At 42.8% G+C, this 24,934-nt stretch overlaps 1 protein-coding gene and 1 pseudogene across 4 annotated transcripts in view; one reads left to right on the forward strand and one right to left on the reverse strand.

The window, feature by feature from the left end:
* Positions 1 to 311: 311 nt before the first annotated feature.
* The window catches only part of Atg10 (autophagy related 10), a 238,104-nt gene continuing 213,481 nt past the window's right edge, over positions 312 to 24,934 (reverse strand). For all 4 annotated transcript variants that reach the window (XM_055625746.1, XM_055625747.1, XM_055625749.1 and 1 more), the window contains 3 exons: positions 1,858 to 1,955; positions 1,104 to 1,219; positions 312 to 801 (listed from right to left, as the gene is read on the reverse strand). In XM_055625746.1, the coding sequence (XP_055481721.1) occupies positions 1,120 to 1,219; positions 1,858 to 1,955 (198 nt within the window). In that variant the 3' untranslated portion in view covers positions 312 to 801; positions 1,104 to 1,119. The remainder of the gene's footprint in view (positions 802 to 1,103; positions 1,220 to 1,857; positions 1,956 to 24,934) is intronic.
* LOC129690119 (CD151 antigen-like) lies at positions 6,254 to 6,963 on the forward strand (annotated as a pseudogene).

The following is a 24,934-nucleotide window of genomic DNA, read 5'->3' on the forward strand; positions in this document are numbered from 1 at the left end:
TGAACATTTAATTAGTGTTTGTATACACTTTTCAATAATTGTGCATTAATGACTTCATATAGTTCCCAGCAATGTTATGGGACAGCCTGTTATTCTCATATTCAAAAGAAAGTTGTAAAGCTGTGAAGACTTGCACAAGAGCCTCCAATACAACAGAGCAGCTGTGGGCTTCACAGACCAGAAGGAAAAATGATTGTGTTATCTTTATTGAAAAAAAAAAAAGCAATTGCAATGCATTAATGTTTTCTATAACTATTTAAAAAAACTGTAGTTACCACACCATACTTGGCTTGTAAAACACATTATTATAATAAGATGCTCAGTTATTCTTTATTATGTATCTAATTTTTTATGTCTACACACACACACACATTTTTGGGGAGTGATAAAGAAATAATCCATTGTTCCTGAGTTTGACTGTGGGAGGATAATTTAAGATGGGTCATGTTTCTAACATTAATTTTTCAGAAAAGGCAAGTTCTACATTTTAATTTTCATACACCTTATATTAAAACAAAAACACAAACACATTTCTCCATCAATCTCCACAGCAGAAGAGCTGTGCCTGGAGAGAATTGCCCCACGCCAGCCTTCGTGATGTCAGCAGTGATATCACCAAACCTGATCTGACTCTGTGGCATGTTCCTTCCACACAACCACTATTCCAAACAGGTTTCTGTAGATGTTTTCCAAGGAAAGAACTCCCAAAAAATCTGGGTGCCATGAGATATTGCAGTCCCATTTCCATGAAAACCAATGCTTCCCTGCTACATGCCGCAGTTCCTAGGATCAGCAGAAAATCTGAGAACAAGCACAAAACAAAAGCAAAGAGAATAAGGGAGAGCAGTAAAGGTCTTATTTCAAGAATGCTGGCTATAAAATCCACTCTCCACCTTCTGCAGTTGTGTGGATGCCCTCTGTAGCCAAATATAACACTTCCCGAATAACTGGAACACTGAAGAACAAGCTCGGCCCAGTAAAGACAGTGCAAACTGACCAGGATGTAGCTAAGACACATCCAAGACCGGAGATGTATCTAAGGGTAAGACCAGCACCATCGTCTTTCTAGCGACACAGCTTGAAACCCAGGCTTTTCTCCTTACCTTGATTGCTTACGAATCACTCAGCCTGTGATGATGCTTCAGCGTAGCTCAGAGGTAGATGCAGACCAACGACAGGTCCCACGATGCTCAGCCACGATGTGATGTAGTTGACATTTCTAGGAAACAAGCAAGGCATATGTGATACAAATGCTCCGTTACAGTTTCTGATGACGAGCTGGTGAGTGGCCAGAACAAAGAGAAGCGAGGCCTTTTCTGAAGAGGCTGGCTTGTCTGGGACCCCAGAATCCCTGCTTCCAGGCACACGATGTAGTGCCTGGATTTGTGATCCCAGAGGATCACAAATAGTAGGTGAGGGTCTCTCACCAAGGTAGCTGAAGGGCAAAACAGAAATGGGGCTTCCAATTCCTCATGAGGGCTCAAATTTTCCATTTGGATTTCCAGCATTTGTTGAGCTGGCTAAGTGAAGCCGTTAAAATCTTGGTGCTGAGATACAAATTCCTGAATTCAAAGTCCTACCCCAAACAAGCTGGGTGACTTCGCAGAGTCACTTAACTCCTCTGTGCTTTAGCTTTCTTCTCTGAAAATTAAGTAAAAGTTATTGGAATTTTATAAAAGCCCATTGTGTTCATATATCTAAAACTCAGAACACTAGCACACAGCCAAAACTCAATGTGTTCACCATCATTATTAGAAAGGATATTTCTTATTTTGACCTGGCTTTTAGAGTCACATGAAAAGATTTACACTTTTAAAATCAGAGTAGAGCACAATGTGTCTTGATGGTGTTTCTTACCTATTGATTTTCTGTGAATTCTTTAGCACGGCAGTCATGAATTCATTTGTCTTGCAGGGATGTAAAACAAAAAATGGTTGCCCAAGTATTGGATGCTCCTGCAAAAAAATACCAACTGTCACCGAGAACTACTTTGAAAAAGTTAAACAATCTGCTTTCCTTTTTAGTATTTAAAATCTGTATACCCTGTCTCTCTCCCTCCCCCACCACGTGTGTGTGTGTTCACAGGCGTGAACACGCACGTGTACATATACACACATGAAGCTCTGAGGACAATTTTCCTCTCCTTTTGCCATGCGGGTCCTGGGGCTTAACCTCCTGTCATCAGGCTTGGCTGCAGGTGTCTTTACACGCTGTGGGGCGTGTGTGTGTGTGTGTGTGTGTGTGTGTGTGTGTGTGTGTGTGTGTGTATGAGAACAGGCCCCTTAAGCTCATGTACTATTTGAGAAAAATTAGAAGGATTATGAGGTATAGCTTTGTTGGAGGAGGTGTGTCACAGGGTGACTTTGAGGTTTCAGAAGTCGTGCCAGGCCCCGCTTCTTTTTTGGCCCGTGGATGGGGACGGCTCTCATCGACTGCAGGCGAGCTACCGTGTCCACACCATCATGACGATGGCCAGCCTCTGAAACTGTAAGCCAGTCCCCAATGACATGCTTTCTTCTAGAAGAGTTCTTGTGGCCAGGATGTCTCTTCACAGGAAGAGAACAGAGACAAATACACCCACTAAGCCATATCCACCTGCTCTGCTCTTTTAAAATAAATACCTAACTTAAATTCTGTCACTGATTAACATTCAGGTTGACTTACCACTTTGAAAGACAATTATAATCCAAACATGACAAAGGTTGTGAGAAGAAGCTATTCACTGATTTATTGTTGAGCACAGTGGGACACACATGCCATTTACACACTATAAATTAGATAAATTTCCTTGGTTCTCTCTCAGTTAGCCAATGTTTATCTTTGGCTTATAATCATTTTAATTTTTCTTCAGTGATGTACAAAAGACCAATAACTTGACAACCAGAACAAAGCATTTCCCTTACCTCCATGTCAGCAGTCCAGGAGCCACAGTCATTTGCATATTTAAGCTTGAAACTGGTTAGTGTGCTAATTGCTTCACCAGGCTAGCTTCCTCCCAGTGTCAGTGGGCACATGTTCCATGACACACACTGAGTGGAAGGAAATGGCTCACATCATTTCTCCCTCCTCTCCACTCCTCTCATCCTCTCCTTTGTCTCTCAGATATAGCTGTTTCTAACACTGAAACCCGATGGTATAATTCTCTCTATAGGGGAATGACTGGACATAAGCTACAGACCACTCTGCTGCCAGTTAATAGTCACAGACAATGGGGGTCTCAGAAGGTTTCTATATGGTGAATAATCCATGCATAAGGTCTACCAACAACAACAAAAAAACATTATTGATGATAAATTGTTTGCATTGTTATTACCACTGTGACAGAGACTACCAACTCAAGTAGCTGTGAAGTCCATACAAATGACTTTGAAGGAGAATTCTGGTTAAATACATAAGGGCCAGCAGAGCTGCAGAGGGCTGCCATCCAAGGCTGTGCTCACTGCCCCAGCCCAGCTAACAGGGCCATACAACAAGGCAGGTCCTGAATGCCCCTCTTCTATTTGTCAAAATCAGCTTGGGTAAAATCTCTTAAATGTAAATGCTGGCACACGATGCCTTTAAACACGGCCTGGCTAAGTAAGTCAGATGAGGAGCTGGATGTAGGCAGGGCCTGCCCAGCAGCTTTTCTTGCCTGCTTCTCCTCCTCTTGGTCAGTCTCCAGGAAAGCCAAGCCCGCAGCAGCTCCTGAGGAGCCTAAGTTCTGCCTCTACTCTCAGCCCCAAGCATCATGTCTGCTGCACTTGCTGCTCTCCCAAGGACCCAAGTCTGATTCATAGTAGCCATGGTAGGTGGCTCACACTGCCTGTGCTCCAGCGCCAGGGCATCTGATGCCACTTCTGGCCTCTATAGGCACCCTCACACATGTGGCACACACTCACGCAGATACACATAAATAAAGTAAAATAATAATGAAAAGACCTAAGAAGGGTCTACATAGATGCTCAAACTGAGGGATTTATGTATGGTGAGGGGTGTAGCCATATATGCACCTGGAATTTTCAGCACAACTTGGTCTCTTTATCTTTGCCCACTCCACTGTTTGCTCTTGCTTTCTAAGTTTTTATTGGCTACTTTCCTGCCCAGCATTTGCTCTCATTCCTGGGCCCTGGGGGGCACTGTACCTCTGGCAAGTCTCCTGCGCAACTTGATTCTGGCTCCTTTATTTATTAATTAAAAATATATTTATAAAAGAAATAACTTCTCAGGTGTCTGCCAGGACTCATTCTAGATCTCCTCTGGTGACCATAGTATTGCTAGAGCAGCAGTTCTCAACTTGTGGGTCATGACCTCTCAGATATCCTGCAGACCAGGTATTTAAATTAAATTCCTAACAGTAGCAAAATTGCAGTTATGGAGTAGCAATGAAAGGCTTTTATGTTTTGGGGTCACCCCAACATGAGGAACTGTATGAAAGGGTCATGACATTAGGAAGGTTGAGGACCAGTCCTCTAGAGTAAGCAAAGCCTCTGGTCTCATAGGACTTGACTCAAGAGCAGGAGACAGCCAACAACACACAAAGACACAGGCTCAATGATCCACACAGCTGTAGGTGTTGATGGAAATCTACAAGGTCGCACAGTTCTGGAGGGATTGCAGTGATGATGTAGTTGGTACAAGAGGAGGCCTTAAGGTACAGGCATGCTGTGGACTAAATGTGTGTCCCTCTCCATTCAGATGTGGAAATTCTGGCTCTCAAGGAATTGACTTTGGAAGATAAGTCTCTGGGAGGTGATGAAGTGACCAGGGAGCAATAGCCCTGAGTGAGAACAGGACAGGCTCTCTCATGTCTTCTAGACAAAAGAGGACACAGAAAGTGGCCACTTGTCAGCTGCTGTATGGTAGAGATTTGGGCTCTAAGTTATCTTTGCTCACTCCATACAGAAAATGGGTAGGAGTTCACACAAGTTCTGTAAAACTCTTGGGTCAAGTCCTGCTCTACCATTGAGGAACTGTGACTTTTAGGGGAACCTCAATCTTTTTTTTTTTTTTTTTTTTGTCTCTTTTCTTATGGGATAGGTTAACAGGCACAGGATGACAGCAAATTTCTGAAGTGATAATATCAGAAATGTGCATAGAAGAAATTTGACCTGCTTGACAGAGGTCAAATGTTTATCTATTAATTAATTCATGCTGAAATAGGTACGGATATGCCATTCAGACTGTGGGCTTACAGTAAAGTAAGCTGAGAGTGAAGGCTTTATACAAGACCTATATTCTTCAAAGTATGGGTTTTATGAAAAGTTTTTTACTATATGATTCAATACTCTAATGCCCCTCTTCCCCCCCCCCCCTCAGATCTTGTAGAGTTTGCAGCATTAAAAGATATCACTGGGCCTGGAGAGATGCCTAAGAGGTTAAGAACACTTCTTCCAAAGGTCCTGAGTTCAATCCCCAGCACCCAGATCTGGTGCCCTCTTCTGGTATGCAGGCACACATACAGGCAGCTGGGCTAGTATTTCAAAGTGTGGTTGGTCAGGCTGGCCAGCAATGTCCTATGCTTCACCCTGGTCCAGAAGAAAATATGCCTGGCTATTATGTCTGTGTTGTGGTAAATAAAATGAGTACTGGGCTATACATTATTTGTTATTTGCCCTATGATTATCATGGTGGTATTATTTAACCCATTATCACAAATAATAAGACACAGACACCTGTTAGGTTTTATAATTGCCTTATATATCTTGGGCTTATTTACCTTACACTGTCTCAATAATCTCACCATCTATGTCCCAGTCCCCATCCAATGCCATACACCTTAACCATTCCTATCTGGGCTACCTTCCATGCATAATCTTATAAACACTTGTTTATATTTTTCATTTTGATGTTTTCTCCATCCACGCCATCCTTTCTCCTGGCCCACATGGTTCCTTCTCTATGCTAACCCATCGTGGCATCCTCCTGCCTCCTCTCTTCCCATTTGTTTCTGGTGATTCTCTTGAACCTTAGCCACGCCTACCCCATTCTGCTCTGCCTAGGTATAGGCTGTTTAATCAGCCAATCCAGCCAGTTTACATAACAATAGGTGTATCCAGGCAGTAACCAGCATCAGGCCAACCCCCAACATGCCTGCTTCCAGACCCAGTGGCTCTGAGAACCTTCTGACCACTGCTTCAGCTACCATAGGAGGAATGGCAAGATCCCACCTGCCAGGTGAAGGGCAGACCAGTAACTTTTGATCCATACCTGCTGGTCCTTCTGACTTACAGAGGCCCAGGATGGGCAAACGCAAAGAAAAGAAGGCAACATTTGCATGGTCTGCCTCAAGTTTCTGCTGCTCACCTATAGCTGCTGCTTCTGGCCGGCCAGCCTGGCAGTCTTGGCAGTGGGCATTGGGACGCTGGCCCTCAAGAGTGACTACATTAGTCTGCTGGCTTCAAGCACCTACGTAGCCACAGTCTACACCTTAGTGGTGGCTGGAGGAACTGTCATGGTGACCAGAGACCAGTGGCTGCTGTGCCACTTTCAAGGATCAACGGAACCTCTTATGTTTGTACTTCAGCTTGCTCGTCTTCATCTGCCTACTGTACATCACTGCTGGCATCCTGGCCTATGTCTATTACCAGAAGCGGAACACAGAGCTCAAGGAGAATCTGAAGGACACCATGATCAAGAGATACCACCAGTCAGGTCATGAGGGTGTGACCAGTGCTGCAGACAACAGGAGTTCCACTGCTGGGGCAGCAACAACCCTTGAGGCTGGCGAGACAGCCAGTGGATCCACTATGGTGAGGCCGAACACCATGTGGATCCTAACAGCTGCTGTACACTGTGGTACCTGGCTGTGGTAGGCAGGACCATGCTTCCAACATCTATAAAGTGGAGAGTGGCTGTATCCCTTTGCTGGGGACTATGCAGGAGCACCTGTGGGTCACAGGGCCCTGGTGGGCATCGCTTGTATGCCAGTCCTCGTGTGCTCTTCAGCTCTGCTTGTACAGAAGCCTCAAGCTGGAGTGCAGCTGACCATGGTGCCAGGCCGGGCTGCCAGCCTTGCACTGTGTCCCACCCCCTCCACTAAGGACTACTGAGTTAGACTGCAGGCCGCTAGGCTGTCACTGTGACCCCTGGCGACTCCACCTCAGGGGCAGCTTCAAGCGCCTTTCACTGCATACCAAAGTCTCAAGGCTGGAGGCAGTGTCCTTGCCCCAGCGTGCGAAGACAGGTGTGCCTGTGGTGGGCTAGGCCTGGCTGGAGAAGAGGGTCTAGATTATATGACAAGAGGAAATGCCTCCTGCCACGAGCTGCTTCCCTTTGGGTGGCTGTGGTCTGCAGTAAGTCTCAGGAGAACCCCGATACACCATCCACACAGTGGAGAGAACCCGATACACCACCCGCACAGCGAATGCCAGCATGTGGGAAGGGATCTTTCTGGGTACGCTAGACATGCCTGCTGCTGGGAACCCTCAGGTCTTCTTGCCCTAAGCAAATGGGGGAAGCTGCCAGGAACTCCAACCCCACAGTATATGCCCTGTCCCCTCCACACAGGCCTCTCTTCTCTTGGATCCTCACAGCCTCAGCTCTGCCTTATTCTCACTACTGATAGCACCAGGCAAATCCTCATGTTCCTGTGCACTGTCTCCTTTTGGAGCATCTCCATGTATGGGGCATGGCTGTTTTCATCCATTGCTGTAACCTAGATGCCCACAGATGTTCCTGCTATGTATCAGGTGCTCAATAAATGTGTAAACACTTAAAAAAAAAGATATAACTGACTAGTATATTAAGATTTAGGAATATTTGACAACTGGCTACAGCTACAGGAAAGAAATGTCTGGTTAACAAAAGATTTAGATAGACAGGCTAACTAGAATTATCAATACATTTATTTTCAATGAATTTTTCTTATTTAGTAAGTTAGGTTGGTAGATGTGGTGGGTCAGAGGACAGGTTGTAGGAAGTGGCTGCATCCTCCTGCCATGCAGGTCCTGTGGGCTGAAGGCATGCTGTCAGGGTTGGTAGCAGATGCCTTTACCCACTGAGCCATCTTCCCAGTCCTTGATTTTGGTTTTCTCAGACCATATCTTGCTACATAGTTCTGTGTGGCTTAGAAACTACTATGTAGCCCAGGCTGGCCTCAAATTTCTGTCAATATTTTTGCTTCAGCATTCTGAGTGCTGGATTATAGATGTTAGCACTTAAAAAAAAAAAAAAGCTTTAGTAGTAATTGCTCTGGTTTCCTTTATGTTGCCGAGTGTTGTAACACATGTACTTACCTCCCAACATTTGGGAGGTAAGTAAGTGTCATGTGGTTTTTATAATTTTTAAATGCTTTGAATACACAAATGACAATGGATACTAACACACTGAAATACACACAGAGGTCAGAAATTTAATAAGGGGCAATTATAGGGAGGGTCCTCCAAGGAAGGGGTGATAGAACACAGGGGTGGAAAGGCAGAACAATGTTAAAGGGGAAAAGTGGATTAAGAAAGCTAAATTTGACTGGGCATGGGAGGCCAGGGTAGAGGAGGGAAAATTAGGAAGGAAAACTAATATTAGAAATCTTTTGAAAAACTATGGAAATCTACTACTATAGAAGCTTTGTAATTTATATATTTATACATATTTAAAAAGAGATGTAATTGTGTTACCCTACAGTGGGAGTATTCCATGCTAGCAAATAGAAACCCCATGAGAAACGAGTAACCTACTTTTGAGTTCCTGCCCAGTGGGGTCACACAGCCTCCCAAGCATTCCAGATCTTTCTAATGCTCCTGGCTATCTCTCTGAACTTGACAGTGATTCCTCATTGGTGAACACCTCATATGCTTGAGTCACAGAACATAAAGACACCACGCTGGAACTCACCTGGCTGCTTCATCCCTCCTGACTAGTCTTCATGGTTGGACGGTGCAAGGCATGCTGCCAAAGGAGATTGAGGTAAGCCTCTGTCTCACCTCACTGTGAACTCTGTAAACTATGACAATGACTGGCCTGACAAAATGAAGCCTCTGGTGCAATAGTGGCACAAATCTTATGGGAGTAACTGACACTTCTGGTTGGCTCAAAGACCCAGTACATGAGATGGAATCTATACCATGGACTATAAAAGGGGCCAAGAATCTGCAGCTAGATATGTCTTGGGATGTAGGGGAAACCAAATACTATTATTCTGCTAAATGGACATAGTATTAAAATGATTCCAATGACTTACTGCAATGTTGATTAGAGCAGCACATTTTTAAACATCAGAAAAGCTTCTCTTTGCAGTAGATGGCAATTGACACAGAGTGTTCAACTGGTCAACATTCAGAAAAAGAAATTCTGTGGAGCGCTCAGCCTTAAATCAAACATTCATATCACACTCCTCCCCTCAAGACTCAGGGATCTTTGTTCAAAGAGAGAGCTGAAAGGTTGTAAGAGTTGGAGGTGATTGATACGATCACGGAAAGAGTGTTTTTTAGACCCAAGAGAACAGAAGCATATATGCACTCACAGTGACTGTGACAGAAGGTGCAAGTCCTGCACAAGCTCCAGCCAGAGAAAATACCAGCGCGGAGAAGGAAAGGTATACATGTAATTTCATCACTAGCTGAGGAGCCATTGTATTTGGTAGCTGTTAGAAGCAGCGTAAGTTAAATATGTGACCCTGATGGGCTGACCATACCCTAGGGAAGGCTTACATCCCAAGGCTATCTGGGCAACACAAACTAGACTTGATGGGGAAAGAAGAGAGAAAAAAAAGTACCCTCAAAGTTAGATGAGAAGGGATGGGGAAAGTTAAGGGGGAGAGCAGGGGGATAAAGATGCTAAAAATACATTTATGGAATTTGTTGTTTAAGACAGAGTTTCTCTGTGTAGCCCTGGCTGCCCTGGAACTCAATTTGTAGATCAGGCTGGCTTCAAACTCAAAAGATCTACCTGCCTCTGCTCCCAAGTGTTTGGACTAAAGGCGTGGACCACTACCCCAAGCTCATTTATGAAATTCTTTTTTTAAAAAAAATATATTTATTTGTTTTAAATAGATGAGTGCTCTATCTACACGTACATCTGCACACCAGAAGAGGGCATCAGATCCCAGTATAGATGGTTGGGAGCCACCAGGTGGTTGCTGGGAATTGAACACAGGACCTCTCAAAGAGCAGTGTTCTTAACCACTGAGCCATCTCTCCAGCCACCATTTATGAAATTCTTAAGGAATTAGTAAAAATATTACAACAAAGGAGAAAGAAATAAAACGGAGGTCAGCAAACCTCCAACTGTGGCAAAGTGGGTCAGCAACTCCTGTCCTCCCAAAGTAAGTACAAACGTGAATGAAGTTGTCAAACATCAGTTCCATGCAAGTGATTTCCAGGGACTAGTAACCAATAACCAAAAACAAATACAATTTTTGAGAAGTATAACTTATGATACTCTTAAGAATTTTGAGCTAGAAACAGACAAAATCTTGCCACTTTCTTGCTCAGAAATACTTCGTATCCCCTGCACCAGGTCTTGGTTCCCCTCACTGGCGTCTTTACCAGAGCCTGTCCTCTGGCCTAAGAAGTAGCAGCTGTGCTGCCAGAGGGCTGACTTCACGCTGGCCACTGTTCAGAAGCTCTGTCAATAGGAATCACAAACTCAGGCCTCAAGAAGGAGCTCTTCAGCTCAGGGGCCAGAGGTTGCAGTTCCAGCCGAGGCAAGCAGCTGGTGAGCCAAACATTTTAACAGAGAGATCCTGGAATGGAGGCAGTTACAGGATGGAAAGGGAGGTTCTTCAGGCATTCCTGGCTGATGGAGCAACACAAACACAGGAAAGATGCAAGGACTGCCAGGAAATGAAAGCCAAGGTTGACTTGAACGTGAGCTAGTGTCTGAGTACGCTCCACCCATAGATTAGGCAGTGGCAAAAAGAGGGAGGCTCTCTGCCATAAAGTCTATGGCTTGGTGTGCATCAGCACAATCTGTCAACCTGTAAACCAGACAGACAGAGCTGTGTCACTCTGAGGAAGGCAGCCTAAAATTTTTTAAATGAAAATAAAAAGACACAAGGACAGATCATGAGTATAATTTCACCCTTTTAGGAGGATAACGAGGCCCACCAACCTTAGCAGCACAGTGAGACCTTGTCTAAAACAAACCAAAACCACCACCAAAAACAAAATTTAAAAATAAAAAAATAACAGACATACCAGTGCCTATCCTTACAGGGAGACAAATTCTGAAGATAAAGCCCAGGGAAGTTACTAAAACAAACACAAGTAACAGCAACAATAGCAAAAAGATAGCCACAGAGGCAGCTACTAGAATCTGGGATTGCTCTATGTTGTACAGAGTGTTGAATTTTCTTTTCAGACAAATGCAGGAGCCCTTGTATTTGGCTCATAGATGTTCAGGATTATGATGTCCTCCTGGTGGATTTTTCCTTTGAGGAGAAAAGTGTCTCTCTTCATCTCTTTTGATTAGTCTATTTTATTCAATATGAGAATGGCTACTCCTTACTTCTTTTGGTCCCTTTTTCCAGCCCTTTACTCTGGAAAAAGAAATTTGCTGAGATGTGTTTCTTGAATGCAGCAGAATGTGGATCCTGTTTCTGCAACCATTCTGTTAGTGTGTCTTTTTATTGGAGATTTGAGACCACTGATGTTAATAGATATTAGTATTGATGTTAATAGATATTAGTGACCAATGACTGTTAGTTCCTTTTATTGTGGAGTTGGTGGTGATTCTGTGTTTGTGTGCTTGTTTTCTTTTGCTTATTTTTATTGTGAAAGTACCTTTATCCTGTGTTTTCTTGGGTGTAGCTAATCTCGTTGGGTTGGAGTTTTCCATCTAGTATCATCTGTAGGGCTGGATTGCTGCATATATATTCTTTAAATTTAGTTATGTCATGGAATATTTTGTTTCTATGCTGATTGAAAGTTTTACTGGGGGATGCAGCCCTGCCAGGCCACAGAGGAAGACGATGCTGCCAGTCCTGATGAGACTTGATAGGCTAGGATCAGATGGACAAGGAGGAGGTCCTTCCCTATCAATAGACTAGGGAAAGGGCATAGGGGGAGAATCGGGAGGGTATGTGGAACTGGAAGGAGATGGAGGAGGCTACAGCCAGAATACAAGGTGAATAAATTGAAGTAAGTAAGTAACTAAATAAATAAATAGAAAAAAATTAAAAAACACTCTAAAAATAAAAACCGAAGTGTTGAATTTTCAAAGAAATTTATGACACAAATAAAGAAACCACATAAGGTGGTGCATTTAAAAATGCATTTAAAAATGAACTCTGAGTGGGCCAAGATGTTGGATTTGCAAAGAGTTCATACACCAGGTTTATAGATATGTTCAAAGATTTAAAATATGTTTACAGAATTAAACAGGAAGATGATGATAATGACTCTGCGAACAGAGTAAGGTCAAAAAAGAAAAACAAAGCTCAGGAAGAAGCCGATGGAAATTCTGAACTCGCAGTGTAATGCCAGACAGAGATGTTCATCAACATCACATTCATCAACAGATGTGAGAGAGAATCAGTGGATTTGAAGATATACTGAAAGAAATACTCACTTTGAAAAAGAGAAGGTGGGAACCTGTAAATAAAATGAACCTCAAACATCAGGTGGATAAACTCCACCTCAAAAAGACACATGTAATAGGAGTCCAAGGAAAGGAGAAAGGAGCTCGCAAAATATTGAAAAAGATATGGCTAAATATTCGCAAACTTTGGCAGCAGACATATCACAGTCAAATGGCTGAGAGTCCAAAACAAGAGGAAAATCTTAAACATTCAAAAAGGAACCAGAGGCAAGTCTCACCAACAGAATACAAGAGATGGAAGAGAGCCTCTCAGGCATGAAGATTTGAAGGAGCCTCCAATTTGGACTTTTTTGCATGATATTTTTCTTCTCTCTATTTATTTAAGTGACATAAAATTATACAAGAAAAAGCTCTAGCGTTGTAGCGCTGGGTTGTAACATGTCTGGCTGTGGCAGTTGACATCACAAAGGACACAGAGAAAGAACGGACACAGACCGCACAGGGAGTTGGTGAGCCGGAATCAAGGCAGGACCCAGATGCAGTCCTATCTTTAGAATGTGAGCAAGGGTTCGACTGTGAGACCCTTTAACAATGGTGTTGTTAACCGTGAGACTCTTCCAGCAATGTGTCAAAACATCCCTAATTGATTACATGGTTAAATAGTACATGTTTCAGCTCCTGATGCTTTCTACACTGTATTAGTGTCTCTTAGCTGAGAAAGTTAACCAGGTCATTAATTACTTCCCAAGGACAGATGGCGTATTAATTTTTAAAATACTGAAAGTAAATTTTTATTTCCCTTCTCCTAAATGCTTGGGACCAGAAGTGTCACAAGTTTGGAGGTTTGGGAATATTTTTAAGCCTTGTACAAGTTGAACATTTGTCATAAACTCCCAACTCTACGATGCTCCAAAATTTGGAACTTTCATTGATGTTCAAAAAGTTTTAGATTTTGAGCATTTCATACTTCAGACATTTAGGTTAGGAACCCTGAGACTGCACCCAGGACTGAGGAATACACAGCTTTCAATCATCAGGAAAACAGGAGTGCTCATGCTGTACAGGGAAATGCTGTTTGTTTGATGGGATTTGAATTCATACATTTTCTCATTTATTCATTTAGCTTGCAATAATTCCTCTTATGTAATTTTCAATTGATTTACGGCTAATTCAAAGCAAAGGATCTATAATTTAAAAAATGGGTTACATAGTAATGGGAAGAGGGACTGCCTCTGACATAATCTGACTGGCCTGCTCTTTGATCACCATCCCCTGAGGGAGGAGCAGCCTTACTAGGCCACAGAAGATGACAATGCAGCCACTCCTGATGAGATCTGATAGACTAAGATCAGAAGGAAGGAGAGGAGGACCTCCCCTATCAGTGGACTTGGGGAGGGGATGCGTGAAGAAAGGGGGGGTAAGGTGGGATTAGGAGGGGAGGTGGGAGGGGCTTATAGGACATACAAAGTGAATAAAGTGTAATTAATAAAAGTTAAAAAAATAAAAAATAAAGTAATATTTAATATTAAAAAAATGTGGCTACTTTCATGCAGACGGGTTTTTGTTTGTCTGGTTGGTTGGTTGTTTTTTGTTGTTGGTTTTTTTGGAGACAGGGTCTCATGTAACCCAGGCTTGAACTCAAACTACATATGTAGCTGCGAAAGACTGACCTCCGACCCTCCTGAATCTGCCTCCCACGCACTGGTATGTAGACCTGTGCTACCACGGCTACTCTCATATCCCCCTCTCCCTCCTCCCTCCCTGACACCCGGCCTCATGTCAGGCTGGTTTTGAACTCACCACACAATAGAATGACCCTGAACTTCTTGATTCTCCTGTTTCTACCTGTCAAGTGCTGGGATTACAGATGTGAAAAGCATACTAGCTCATGGAGACATTTTTGTTTGCTTGTTTTTTAAAACATGAGTTGTTTTTGTTTTTGTTTTGTTTTGTTTTAAGTTTTAAATTAGGTGTTAAGTATGTCTCTGTGTGTGAGTAGCTGCATGAATGAAGGTGACTGCAGAGACTAAGCACCCTGGATCCCTGGAACTGGAGTTCCAGAGGGTTGTGAGCCATGATGTGGATGCTGGAAAGCAAACCTGGGTCCTCTGGAAAGCAACCAATATCCTCAGCCACTGAGACATCTCTCCAGCCACACTCAGGGAGACTGCAATGCTACAGAAGTTACAAAAATAAGTTTGTGATCTTGGCCAAATATTTTCATGTGATCAGGTCCTCTAGTAATGCTCTCCATGGGTAGTAGGAGAACAGGCAGGAGGTGCAGCAGCTACCTGAAGAACAAAGGAAATCCTTTACATCTGTAGACTCTGAAGAGTAGGGGTCTGGGAGCTCGGAGGGGAGGGTCTGTGAGCTTAGACAGATAGGATCTCTGAGTTTCACAGAGTAGGGAGATCAGTGATGGCGTTAGATAGTATATAAGGCTGTAATGTAGGGTTAATCCTAATGTCTCTCTCTCTTGGGGCTGCTACATGCTAGGAGCTTAACAGTTTTGTGAAGATACTAGACAGAATATAAGGATGGCTGATCCCCTCTACAGGGACAGCTTTTGCTAGGATCTAACATTAGTCTTTTTGCTTAGATAAAGTAAAAAGAAAGAAAGAAATGACTTCATGGAACAGCATTTAGAAGTAGTATCCCAGGGGTTTAAGGATGCTGACTAAGATTCTTGTTACCTTGGCTGAAACTAGCATATAGTACAGTCAAGGTCAAACTCCTGTCTCTGCATCCCATGCCATGGTCCGAGGGGCAGGCTGGTCTCCATACCTCAGGAGGATGCTACGCATGTGGATCCGAATGCAGACTGTATGGCAGTCTGGATGAGCTAACAACTGAATTAGAAAGGAGTGCTTGTTCCTTGGTTAGGAGTTTGAAGTCTCCTAGGACTTCAGTAGGTAGAGTGAGTTGGGCTGCAAGTTACCTCTGAGAGCTGCATCCTCTATGACGGGAGACCTCAGCTCATATCTGGTTTCCTGTCAACTGTGATATCCTGGAGGATACCAGCATTTGGCATCATTTTAAAACATTGTTTTTGAAAGTCTTATTTGCTATTTTTATTTTAGGTGTGTATTTTGCCTGTATGCATGTATGTGCATGTGTGTATGACCAGTGCCTGAGGGGACCAGAATAGGGCATCAGATCCCTTGGAATAGGAGCCTAGGACAGTCATTCAGTGGATGTTAGGACGCCTACCCTGATCCTCTACAAGAACAAGTGCTCTTAACCGTTGAGCAACAGCTTCAGCTCTGGCCCCAGGTGTTTGCAAAAATAAAGATTTTTTTCCAGGTTGGGTACAAAGATGGAAAAGATGGATTTCAGGTGATCAGGTCCTTTTATAATGTTGCTTACTCTCAAAAAGGGAAGCTGCAAGAGGAGATCCAACAGCAAACCCTCAATGTTTGTATCTGAATCACATTCAGTTGGCTGGGCCTATAAGCTTAGAAATTTGTGTTCAGACAAGCAGGTGTCTTAATTAGGGCTATCATTGCTGTGATGAAACATCATAACCAAAAGCAGCTTGTGGGGAAAGGGTTTATTTCACTTATACTTCTAGGTAACAGTCCACCAATGAAGGAAGTCAGGACAGGAACTCAAGCAGGGGAGGAACCTGGTGGCAGGAGCAGATACAGAGGCCAAGGAGGGATGTTGCTTACAGACTTGCTCCTCATAGTTTGCTCAACTGCATTCTTATAGCGCCCAGGCCAGGACCAATAGCCTAGAGATGGTACCACCCACAATGGGCTGGCCCTTCCATACCAAATCACTAATAAAGAAAATGCCCTATGGGCTTGCCTACAGCCAGATCTTATGGAAACATTTTCTTAATTGAGGTTCCCTACTCTCAGATGGCTTTAGTTTGTGACAAGTTGACATAAAACTATTCAGCACAGTAGGGGAGAAGGTTCTAATGTTCTGATGTATGTGACCAGTGAAGACAATTAATCAAGACAATATTTTTCAAAAGCTACTTTCTACAATGGAGTTCTTTTAAAACTAATCCCATCAGAAGATTTTCTACATTCTATGTAGACAGCCAGATCCAGAGATGAAAGCAGCTCTTAGTTCACTTAGGAATTATGTGTTGGAATCAAAGAAAAAAGCTAAACTCCTACACCTGATTTGTTTAACACACCTTTTTCAGAAATGAAAGAATATCAAAGCTGTCAGGATCTCTTTAGTGACATTCGTTTTAGATCGGGTTGAGAGGTAACTTCCTGCCATCTGCTGTTAGTGCTAATGAACCAAGCAAACGTGCCCGGAGAGTAGCGTCTGCAAGGAAGCACACAGCCAACAGTGTAGGAGTGCAACTCGACAGACATTTCCCGGGAAGACAGCTCTGCTAAACGGTTTTCCATGGAAATAAAAACGATGGGTCAGATTTCTATCTCTACAACTGCAGAGGACTTACTTGGACACATTCCCTTATGAAATGTAATTTTGCAGTGGTTAAATGTCTCATAAAGTAAGTCTGACATGAGTGCTCTGAACTGGCTTTAGAACTATTAGATGTGACCATCAGAGGCATGATAATACGGTCTCACATGTAATAAACATGATGAGTTACTTGGTTCATCTCTTAATTTTCTTGGCTCTCCAGGAGGGCACAAATATAATTTCACACACTGAGCTTTCATACCATTTTATACTCCAGACTGATCATTGCTTCTACTCGGAGCACATTCCTTAGGAAAGCAGAAAGGGTAGGCTGGGTGTGGTGGTGCACACTTTTAATCTCAGCACTTGGGAGGCAAAGAAGGACAATCTCTGTAAGTTCAAGACCAGCCTAGTCTACAGATCAAGTTCCAGGACAGTCGGAGCTTCATAGCAAGATCCTGCCTTGAAAAACAAAACAAAACAGAGAGGGAGAGAGGGAGAGAGAGGGAGAGAGAGAGAGAGAGAAAGAAAGAAAGCAAAAGGAGAGCAGTGTCTTCTTCATCCCAAGCCTGTGTCAAAGAAGCAGCAGCAGCAGCAGGGTGCTCTGCATGGGCTATCAGCCACAGTGCCCGAGGACAGCTTGGTTCATTACACTGCGCCTTTGGCTGGAGGTCATTCAGGCAATGAGGGCAGAGGCCCTTCACACCACAGTCTTGTTGGTCCTCACTGCACTCCTCTGCATCCCACCAGAGACTCTCAACTCTCTAGTCCACCCCCTGAAACAACTAGCACACAGAGTTAGGAAATACAGAGAACAAGGAATGAAGGCAGTTCATTAGATCAAGACAGTTGACTTGTAACCTGTAGCATCATTACATGAACGATGTTAAGCATAAGGCTCAGCGTGGCAAGAGCAAAGGCCTCCTCAGATGGCCACTGAGGCTGATGGCCCACCCAGAGCATCCCTCCCTGCTGGTGCTCATTCTCCTACACAGGGCCTGGGATGAGGAAGACTCCTCTCTCCGTTGTTTGTTTCTTTGGTTTTCATTGGTCTGTGTTGTTCAGAGCTCTATGTTCTTGTTGTTGGTAAGCTAGTAACTTCCAAGAGGAATGGATAGAATAGTTAATCTTTCCATTTCTGCTTACAGTTTATGATTTTTTTTGTTTCACACATCTTAAATCAGTGTTATTAAAAGCAAAGACATGTACCTTTCTAGAGAATTGGGATTTTAATATGATGTGATTATATTTATCTTTAATCATACTACCTGACAAGATTTTGATCTCATGTTAGTATAGCCATACCAGCTTTCTAGTCATGATATTGGAAAATAATTTCACTCAGTTTTTCTGTATCTTTACTTAATGTGCAAAGAATATAAAATAAAATCCAATACAATCTTTTTTTGAATGAAGGGTCTAGTTCACATATAGATTTTGTAATCAGATATAGTTTGACTTCATTTTATTGTAGATATTTAAACTTTTTTATTTAATTGTATTTATTAGTTTTAACTTATTATAAAGGTAGTAAGTTTCATCATGTCATTTTTATTCACTTTATTCTTGTTTCTCCTTCTCCTCACCCTATCCTCCCCCATCTTCCAGTCCACTTTTTATTGGTCCCTCTGTTTCATGGTATAGCAAATCCTTGCATTTTTAATGTCTTTCCTTTTACTGGTCCCCTCTGTTTCATAGTACAGCAAACCCATGCATTTTTTATGTCTTTTCTTTGGCTCCTCTGTCCTCTCCTTTGTGGATTTCTTTTTGATTAAAAAAAAAGAGTTAAAAAGTATTTAAGATTTATTTTATTTTTAATTACATATGTTTGTTTATGTGTATGTGCTCATGAGTGCAAATGTCTGTGGAGGCCAGAAGAGGAAGCCAGATCTCCTGGCACTAAAACTACTGACACATGCTAGAATTAGAAATTCAGGTACTCTACAAGAACCATATGCATTCTTAATCACTGAGATCTCACTCCAGCCCAACAGATAAAACTTTTCACATTATTCTTTTTCTGTCTTTTTTTTAGGTAGAACATTATATCTAATTTTTTAATTTAAAAGTTTTCCCCAAATATTTAATTAAAATGTGTTTATTAATAAAAACTATAACTATTCAGTATCCTGCCCTTTTCCCAAGCAACTAAAGTACTGTGGATGACTAGTCCCCTCTGTTCTCTTGGCTTTTGCTGTTTTCTGGTATTTCAGTTATTTTTACTGTTGCTCAACTATTTGTAGTTTATAATTCCATGTTCACTGTGAGTTATTCACATTTTATCCTTTTTCTCTTTTTGTGTATTTTAACATTCATTTAAGGACTTTTTAAAAAAAATATTTGAGGTATGAGAACATAAGCCCAGAGTGGTCTCAAACTTGCTACATATTGGAGATTGGCCTTGTTCCTGCCTCTACCTCTGAATATCATTTTCTCTCTCACTGAAATCCATCTTTCAGGAGTGTGTTTTAACAAGGCTTTTCAGGTGATAAATACTTCCACTCTAGGATGCTACATCTTGCCCTCATTTCTGAGTTGTAGATTACAGATGTAGGCATCAAGACTTGAGTTATAGCAAGCATCCCACCTTCCAGCTTCTGTTTTTTTGTAGCTAGACGTTAACTGTCATCCCTTTTAAGGTCTTTTCTTTGCTTCTGGTATTTCACTGTGATGTGTTCAGGTGTGGCTTTCTCTTCATTTATCCTGCTTGGGATTCACTGATATTCCCAAATACAAAGGTCCTTTCAACAATTCTTAGAAATTCTTGGAATCAGCTCTTTGGGCACTATCTTTCCTTTGTTTTGAAATTCTATTACATATGCCAACTCTCTTCTATCCTTTGTATCTCTTAACCTGTTAACATGTTTATTGCCTCATCTGAATTCATATGGCATATGCAATTCATTACATTCATCTTCTAGAACATTAATATTCCCTTTAACTATATTTCCCTGCTTTTAATCTAGGCTTTCTAATGATACTTTACTTTCTAGATGTTTTATTTGGTCATTTCTTAATTTTGCTGCATCATCATCATCGTTGTTGTCGTCATTTTGACATTGTTTCTCTATGAAGCCTGGCTGGCCTAGAGCTCAGTGGCTGGCATCAAGCTCAGAGCATCCACCCGACTCTGCCTCTCAAGTGCTAGGATTAGAGACGTGTGGCACCATATCTGACTTTGTTTTGTTATTCAGCCAATGATGACATTAAACTACTGTTTCTCCTGCTTCCACCTTCTAAGTGATAGTGTTACAGGTATGTGTTGTCACACCCACTGAAATTTGCTCATTTTTGCACATATTTAAAAATATGCTTAATATGCTTATATACAGTGAATAATTTCAATATTTGGATTTGTAGATTCGTATACTAAAGTTTGTTATCTTGGCTGATCTCTCTTAGCTTCTCATTATGAATTCTGATTCTAATTGTTTATTTGTAGTATGACTATATGTTGGCAATCCTTTGGAGCCCATAATTAAATGTGTATCCCTTTAAAGAAATTTCTCTCTGCTTCTGCACAGTGCTTAAGGGGTATTCTGACTGCATACTAACACGAAGACCCATGTTTAGGAATTTTCTGAAGGCTTTTAAAAACATAGGCAGATAGAATAAAAGGAAGACGTGTTCTTTGACTATAAAGAAAATGATGCATGAAGGCCTGTTTGACACAGCTGGTAAGTAAGATCTCTTTGCACTTCTAATCACAGACTTTCTATGAGGGCTAGTCAACTAGTTCTCAGTGGATATGCACTAAAACCCTCAAGTTTTCAGCATCCAGGGTCGAGAGCCCATTTGCAAACACAAAGTCCTTAATTACACATCTAAGGGAAGAGATCCAGAGGTGAAATATGCTACCTTCTTCCCTTATAACTTCCAACAAGAAGGGAAAGAATAGCATCTTTGGGGCTGGAAAGATGGCTCAGTGTTAGTTAAAAGCATTGACTGCTCTTCCAGAGGACATGGGTTCAATTCCCAGCACCCACAGGACAGCTCACAATTGTCTGTAACTCCAAGAGCTGACACTTGCACACAGACATACATGCAGGCTAAACACTAATACGCGCGCGCGCGCACACACACACACACACAGAAAGAGAAAGAGAGAGAGAGAGAGAGAGAGAGAGAGAGAGAATAGTATCTTCACCTAGCCTGACAAGGGGGTAGGACTTAGAAAATCTGTTGTGAAAGATGCCTCTGTGGGAGAAATTTTTATTTTTTTTTTCTTTACTTCCTTCCTTTTTTTTTTTTTTACCATTTAGAGGGAAGGCATGAAAATGCTTTACACTTTCAGAGAAGACCACTTAGAGGGAAGGAATTTAGGAATCACTGAAGCATGAGCAAAGAACAAGATACTCCCTGCTATATGAAAAAGGGAGTCTCAAGGAAAGTCTAAGGTATCTGATGGCCAAGAAGAGGCACACTGTTACGATCACAGGAGAACTGTGTGGTGATGGCTGAAGACATCAGGGACCGAAAGTTCCCTTGTTTCCCGGAAGACACCCATGCTGAAGTCTGAGATGCCTCAGCTACTGTTTTCTCACTGTAGATTTAAGGTTTGTTCTGTGCTTTAAGTTAGGCAGGCTCTGTGAAACTCTTTAGACACTTCACAGTTGAAACATTAAACTGAACAGTGGGCTTTATATTTTCATAAGCTGAGAGGTACCTTGAGTCACATGAAATAGTCTGCCTGCTTGTCCAATGCATGGTTAGCATACAGGAAAAACACCAAGGATACAAGGAAGAACATTTTAGGAGGGAATAGTTACCTGAGTCCATATTTCTATCTTGTATAGGTGTTAAAGATATAGACAGAGAGGCAATGAGATAGTGTTTAAGAACAAAACCCTGAGAAAGAAAAGAAAGTCTTTTCCAGAAAGGTCAGCTGGTTTCTGATGGCATCTGGGGCAGGCTTTTGGGTCAAGCAAGCCATGCTTTGTACCTAGACAGTTTGTGTCCAAAAAAATCCAATGATATTTGAGATGGTGGTTTTCAAAAAACACCATGAAACATCTTTTCGGAGTCACAACATGCACAGATATCGCCAGGATCCCTAGAATTTTTATTAAAAATTACAGATATCACAGTAGTAACTCAAACATACCACTTAGTCTACTAGCAAACCTTCTTTTCATGGCCAAGGAAAGTGCAGAGAGCAACTCTTCCTCAGCGGCATCAATCTGTAAAGGGTTCCGCAGCTTCCGCAGCCCCACCTCCAGCTCCCGGATTAGAGAGCAGTACACTCTGAACATACAAAGTCTGTAGGTTGTTGCTTCAAGCAATATGATTAATATGTGAGAACTCTGGGTTCCCAAACTTATTTAGTTATCAATTTATTGTATATAACTTTAATCTCTCAGTATTTTGAAATGCAAAATGGAAATAGCACAGCTGATACTTCACAGGGCGGAAAGATGATAACCAAGTCTTATAAAGCCTGCTGGGGGACAAGGAGCTTATGTAAATATCTATTAATTAAACAGTCACACTGCACAACTAGGTCAGGCGTTAAGAAGCGGGAGCAAGCACCTCAGCTGGCAGCCTCGGGAAGAAATGAGCATTTAACCCTAACAGCACTTGTTGCACTTTACACAGCGTCTTAAGCTGCAGTGTTCCCTGACCTCGCCCAGCACCACAGCTTCCAGAGGCTTCAATGGAGTCTCTGCGAGAACATACACTTATGAGAGACAACAGCTAAGACAAAAACAAGAGGGTGAGCCAATTACTAATGAAGAACATGTAAAAACCTAATCAAAGCGCTCATCCAGAGAAAATGAGAAAATCTGAGGCGCGGGATGATTGTGTGTATTGATGAGATTTTTTTTTTTTTACACTTTATTCATTTTGTATCCCCCCATAAGCCCCTCCCTCCTCCCCTCCCAACCCCATCCTCCCTCCCCTTTCTGCATGCATGCCACTCCCCAAGTCCACTGATAGGGGAGGTTCTCTTCTTCTTTCTGATCTTAATCTATCAGTTCTCATCAAAAGTGGCTGCACTGTCCTCTACTGTGGCCTGATAAGGCTGCTGCCCCCTCAGGGGGAAGTGCTCAATATTGATGAGATTTTTATATAGTGTCACAGAAAGAAAACTGAAACGTTTAAACAAAGACAGAAAGGACTCTGCATCTCCGTCTGGAAGTCTTATGTTTCCACTAAAATCCTCTGCTTTGGTGTTAACACTCATTTTTAAAGGTATCTTCTGGTGGGGGGGAGTGCCAGTAGAGGATTCTGTGGATCTTGGGGTATCTGTCAACACCCAAGTGTGCGGACGGCAAGCCAGAAGAGCCCTTACTCAGCCGCAGCATGGAGACAGAAGAACGGGGAATGGGGGCCTCGCCTGTTTTTCCATGTTAAAGGAAAAAAACAACAAATCTTTTTTGGTAATGGGGCAGTTGGTGGTAACAATTATAGGACACTAGCCAGAAGGTGTATGAGGACATCCCGGGGTGACTGTTCGACCAAAAGTGCTAAACAGGAAAAAAGTGAGAGTGAAGTCTCCAGAGAAGTGAGCAGAGTGTGAGCACAGCCGCAGCAGTCAGGCATGGAAGAGCAGAGCCGTTCCTCGTGGCCCGTCTCGGGACCATGGGTTCCCTGGGTGTGGCTGTCTGGAGCCCACACTGGCCTGGAAGCTGCTGTGCAGCCCGGGCTGGCCTCCAGCTCCTGTCCGGTCCCCATGCTGGGACTATGGCAGGTGTGACCATGCTCAGCTGTTACCTGCTGACCTTGCAGATTCTGAACCCACTCCACGCCCCAGATCAAGTCCAGGCTGATGCTGGTGCAGCAGAAGCTAGTGGATTGAGGCCCAGTTACCCACAAGGGGCAAAGGCTGGTTTCCCCAACATGACAGGGAGACGGGACGATGTTTGCAGCGACGCTCTGAGTTCAGAAGGGAAAATAGGGCAGACTATGTGTCTCGACAGTGCGTGAAGACTAATGCAGACAGTGCAAGTAACTTAAAGTAATAAAAAATAGGCCATGGATTTGGATGAGAGGAAGGAGGGTATGTGAGACAGTTTGGAGGAAAGAAAGGGAAGGAGGAATGGTGTAATTATATTATAACCTCAAAAATAAAAGAAATAACAATTTTAAAAACCATACATAAATTAGAGGGGGAAAAGGCCTCTCCTGACTCTGGGCGCCCATGCAGGCATTCACTGCAGCAGATGGTATGCTCATGTGTAAGAGCAGAGCAGAAAGCTTAAGAATGTAATCAAGGGCAGGACACGGTCTCACACCTACTCCAGCAGCACTGTCAAAAGAAGTGCAGGACCAAATGAGCTGGCAGGACAGTGACAGGTGTTAGAGAGACGGGGCCCAGGAATGTTTTGAAGGGAAATAACATAAGCGGCTGCGTGAACTCAACACTTACGAGCATACACACCTGTTTGGTATAAAATTACTGTTAAAGTAAGGAGAAAGGCGGGGTGGTGCACACCTTTAATCCCAGCACTTGGGAGGCAGAGTCTGGTGGATCTCTATGAGTTGAAGACCAGCATGGTCTTCAGAGCAAGTTCCAGGACAGCCAAGGCTGCACACACACACACACACACACACCCCACAATAACAACAACAAAACCCAGTCTCAAAAGAAAAAAAAAGTAAGAAAAAGACCAAGGGATGCCAATTATCCTTCCCACATCAATCTAAATTTAAGGTTTGATTTCATAGTCCCTACTTTGCCTTCCTTTTTTGTTTCTTCAAAGTTTGCTTACCCCTTATCAAATATGCAAGAAGGGTTAGCACTCACTTCCTGTTGCTTCCTCCTGGCTTTCTTGTGGACTGCAGCATGTGAAGTGTGCATGGGAAGCAGGACGCACGCATGAGCTCTGTCCGAAAGGTTAGTGGCTCAAGATGGAGAAATGTTTCCGCACTAGTCCAGCACCTACACTACACACCAGGTGCTCTGAACCGCCCTCTCTGGCTAATGAAGGCTGTTCAAAGAGAGGGCAAGCGAGGAGGATCTGAGCATGCTTCTCCCTGTGCCATTCAGCATGAAGTTCATTCTGCACTAAGACAAGGAAGGGGTTCATTCCTTCTCCCCACTATTTAAAATGGGACCTAAGATCCCTTCATGAGGCATCTTCTTCCT

This window comes from Psammomys obesus, unplaced genomic scaffold, assembly GCF_907164565.1.
Source record: "Psammomys obesus unplaced genomic scaffold, mPsaObe1.curated_primary_1811, whole genome shotgun sequence".
NCBI lineage: Eukaryota > Metazoa > Chordata > Mammalia > Rodentia > Muridae > Psammomys > Psammomys obesus.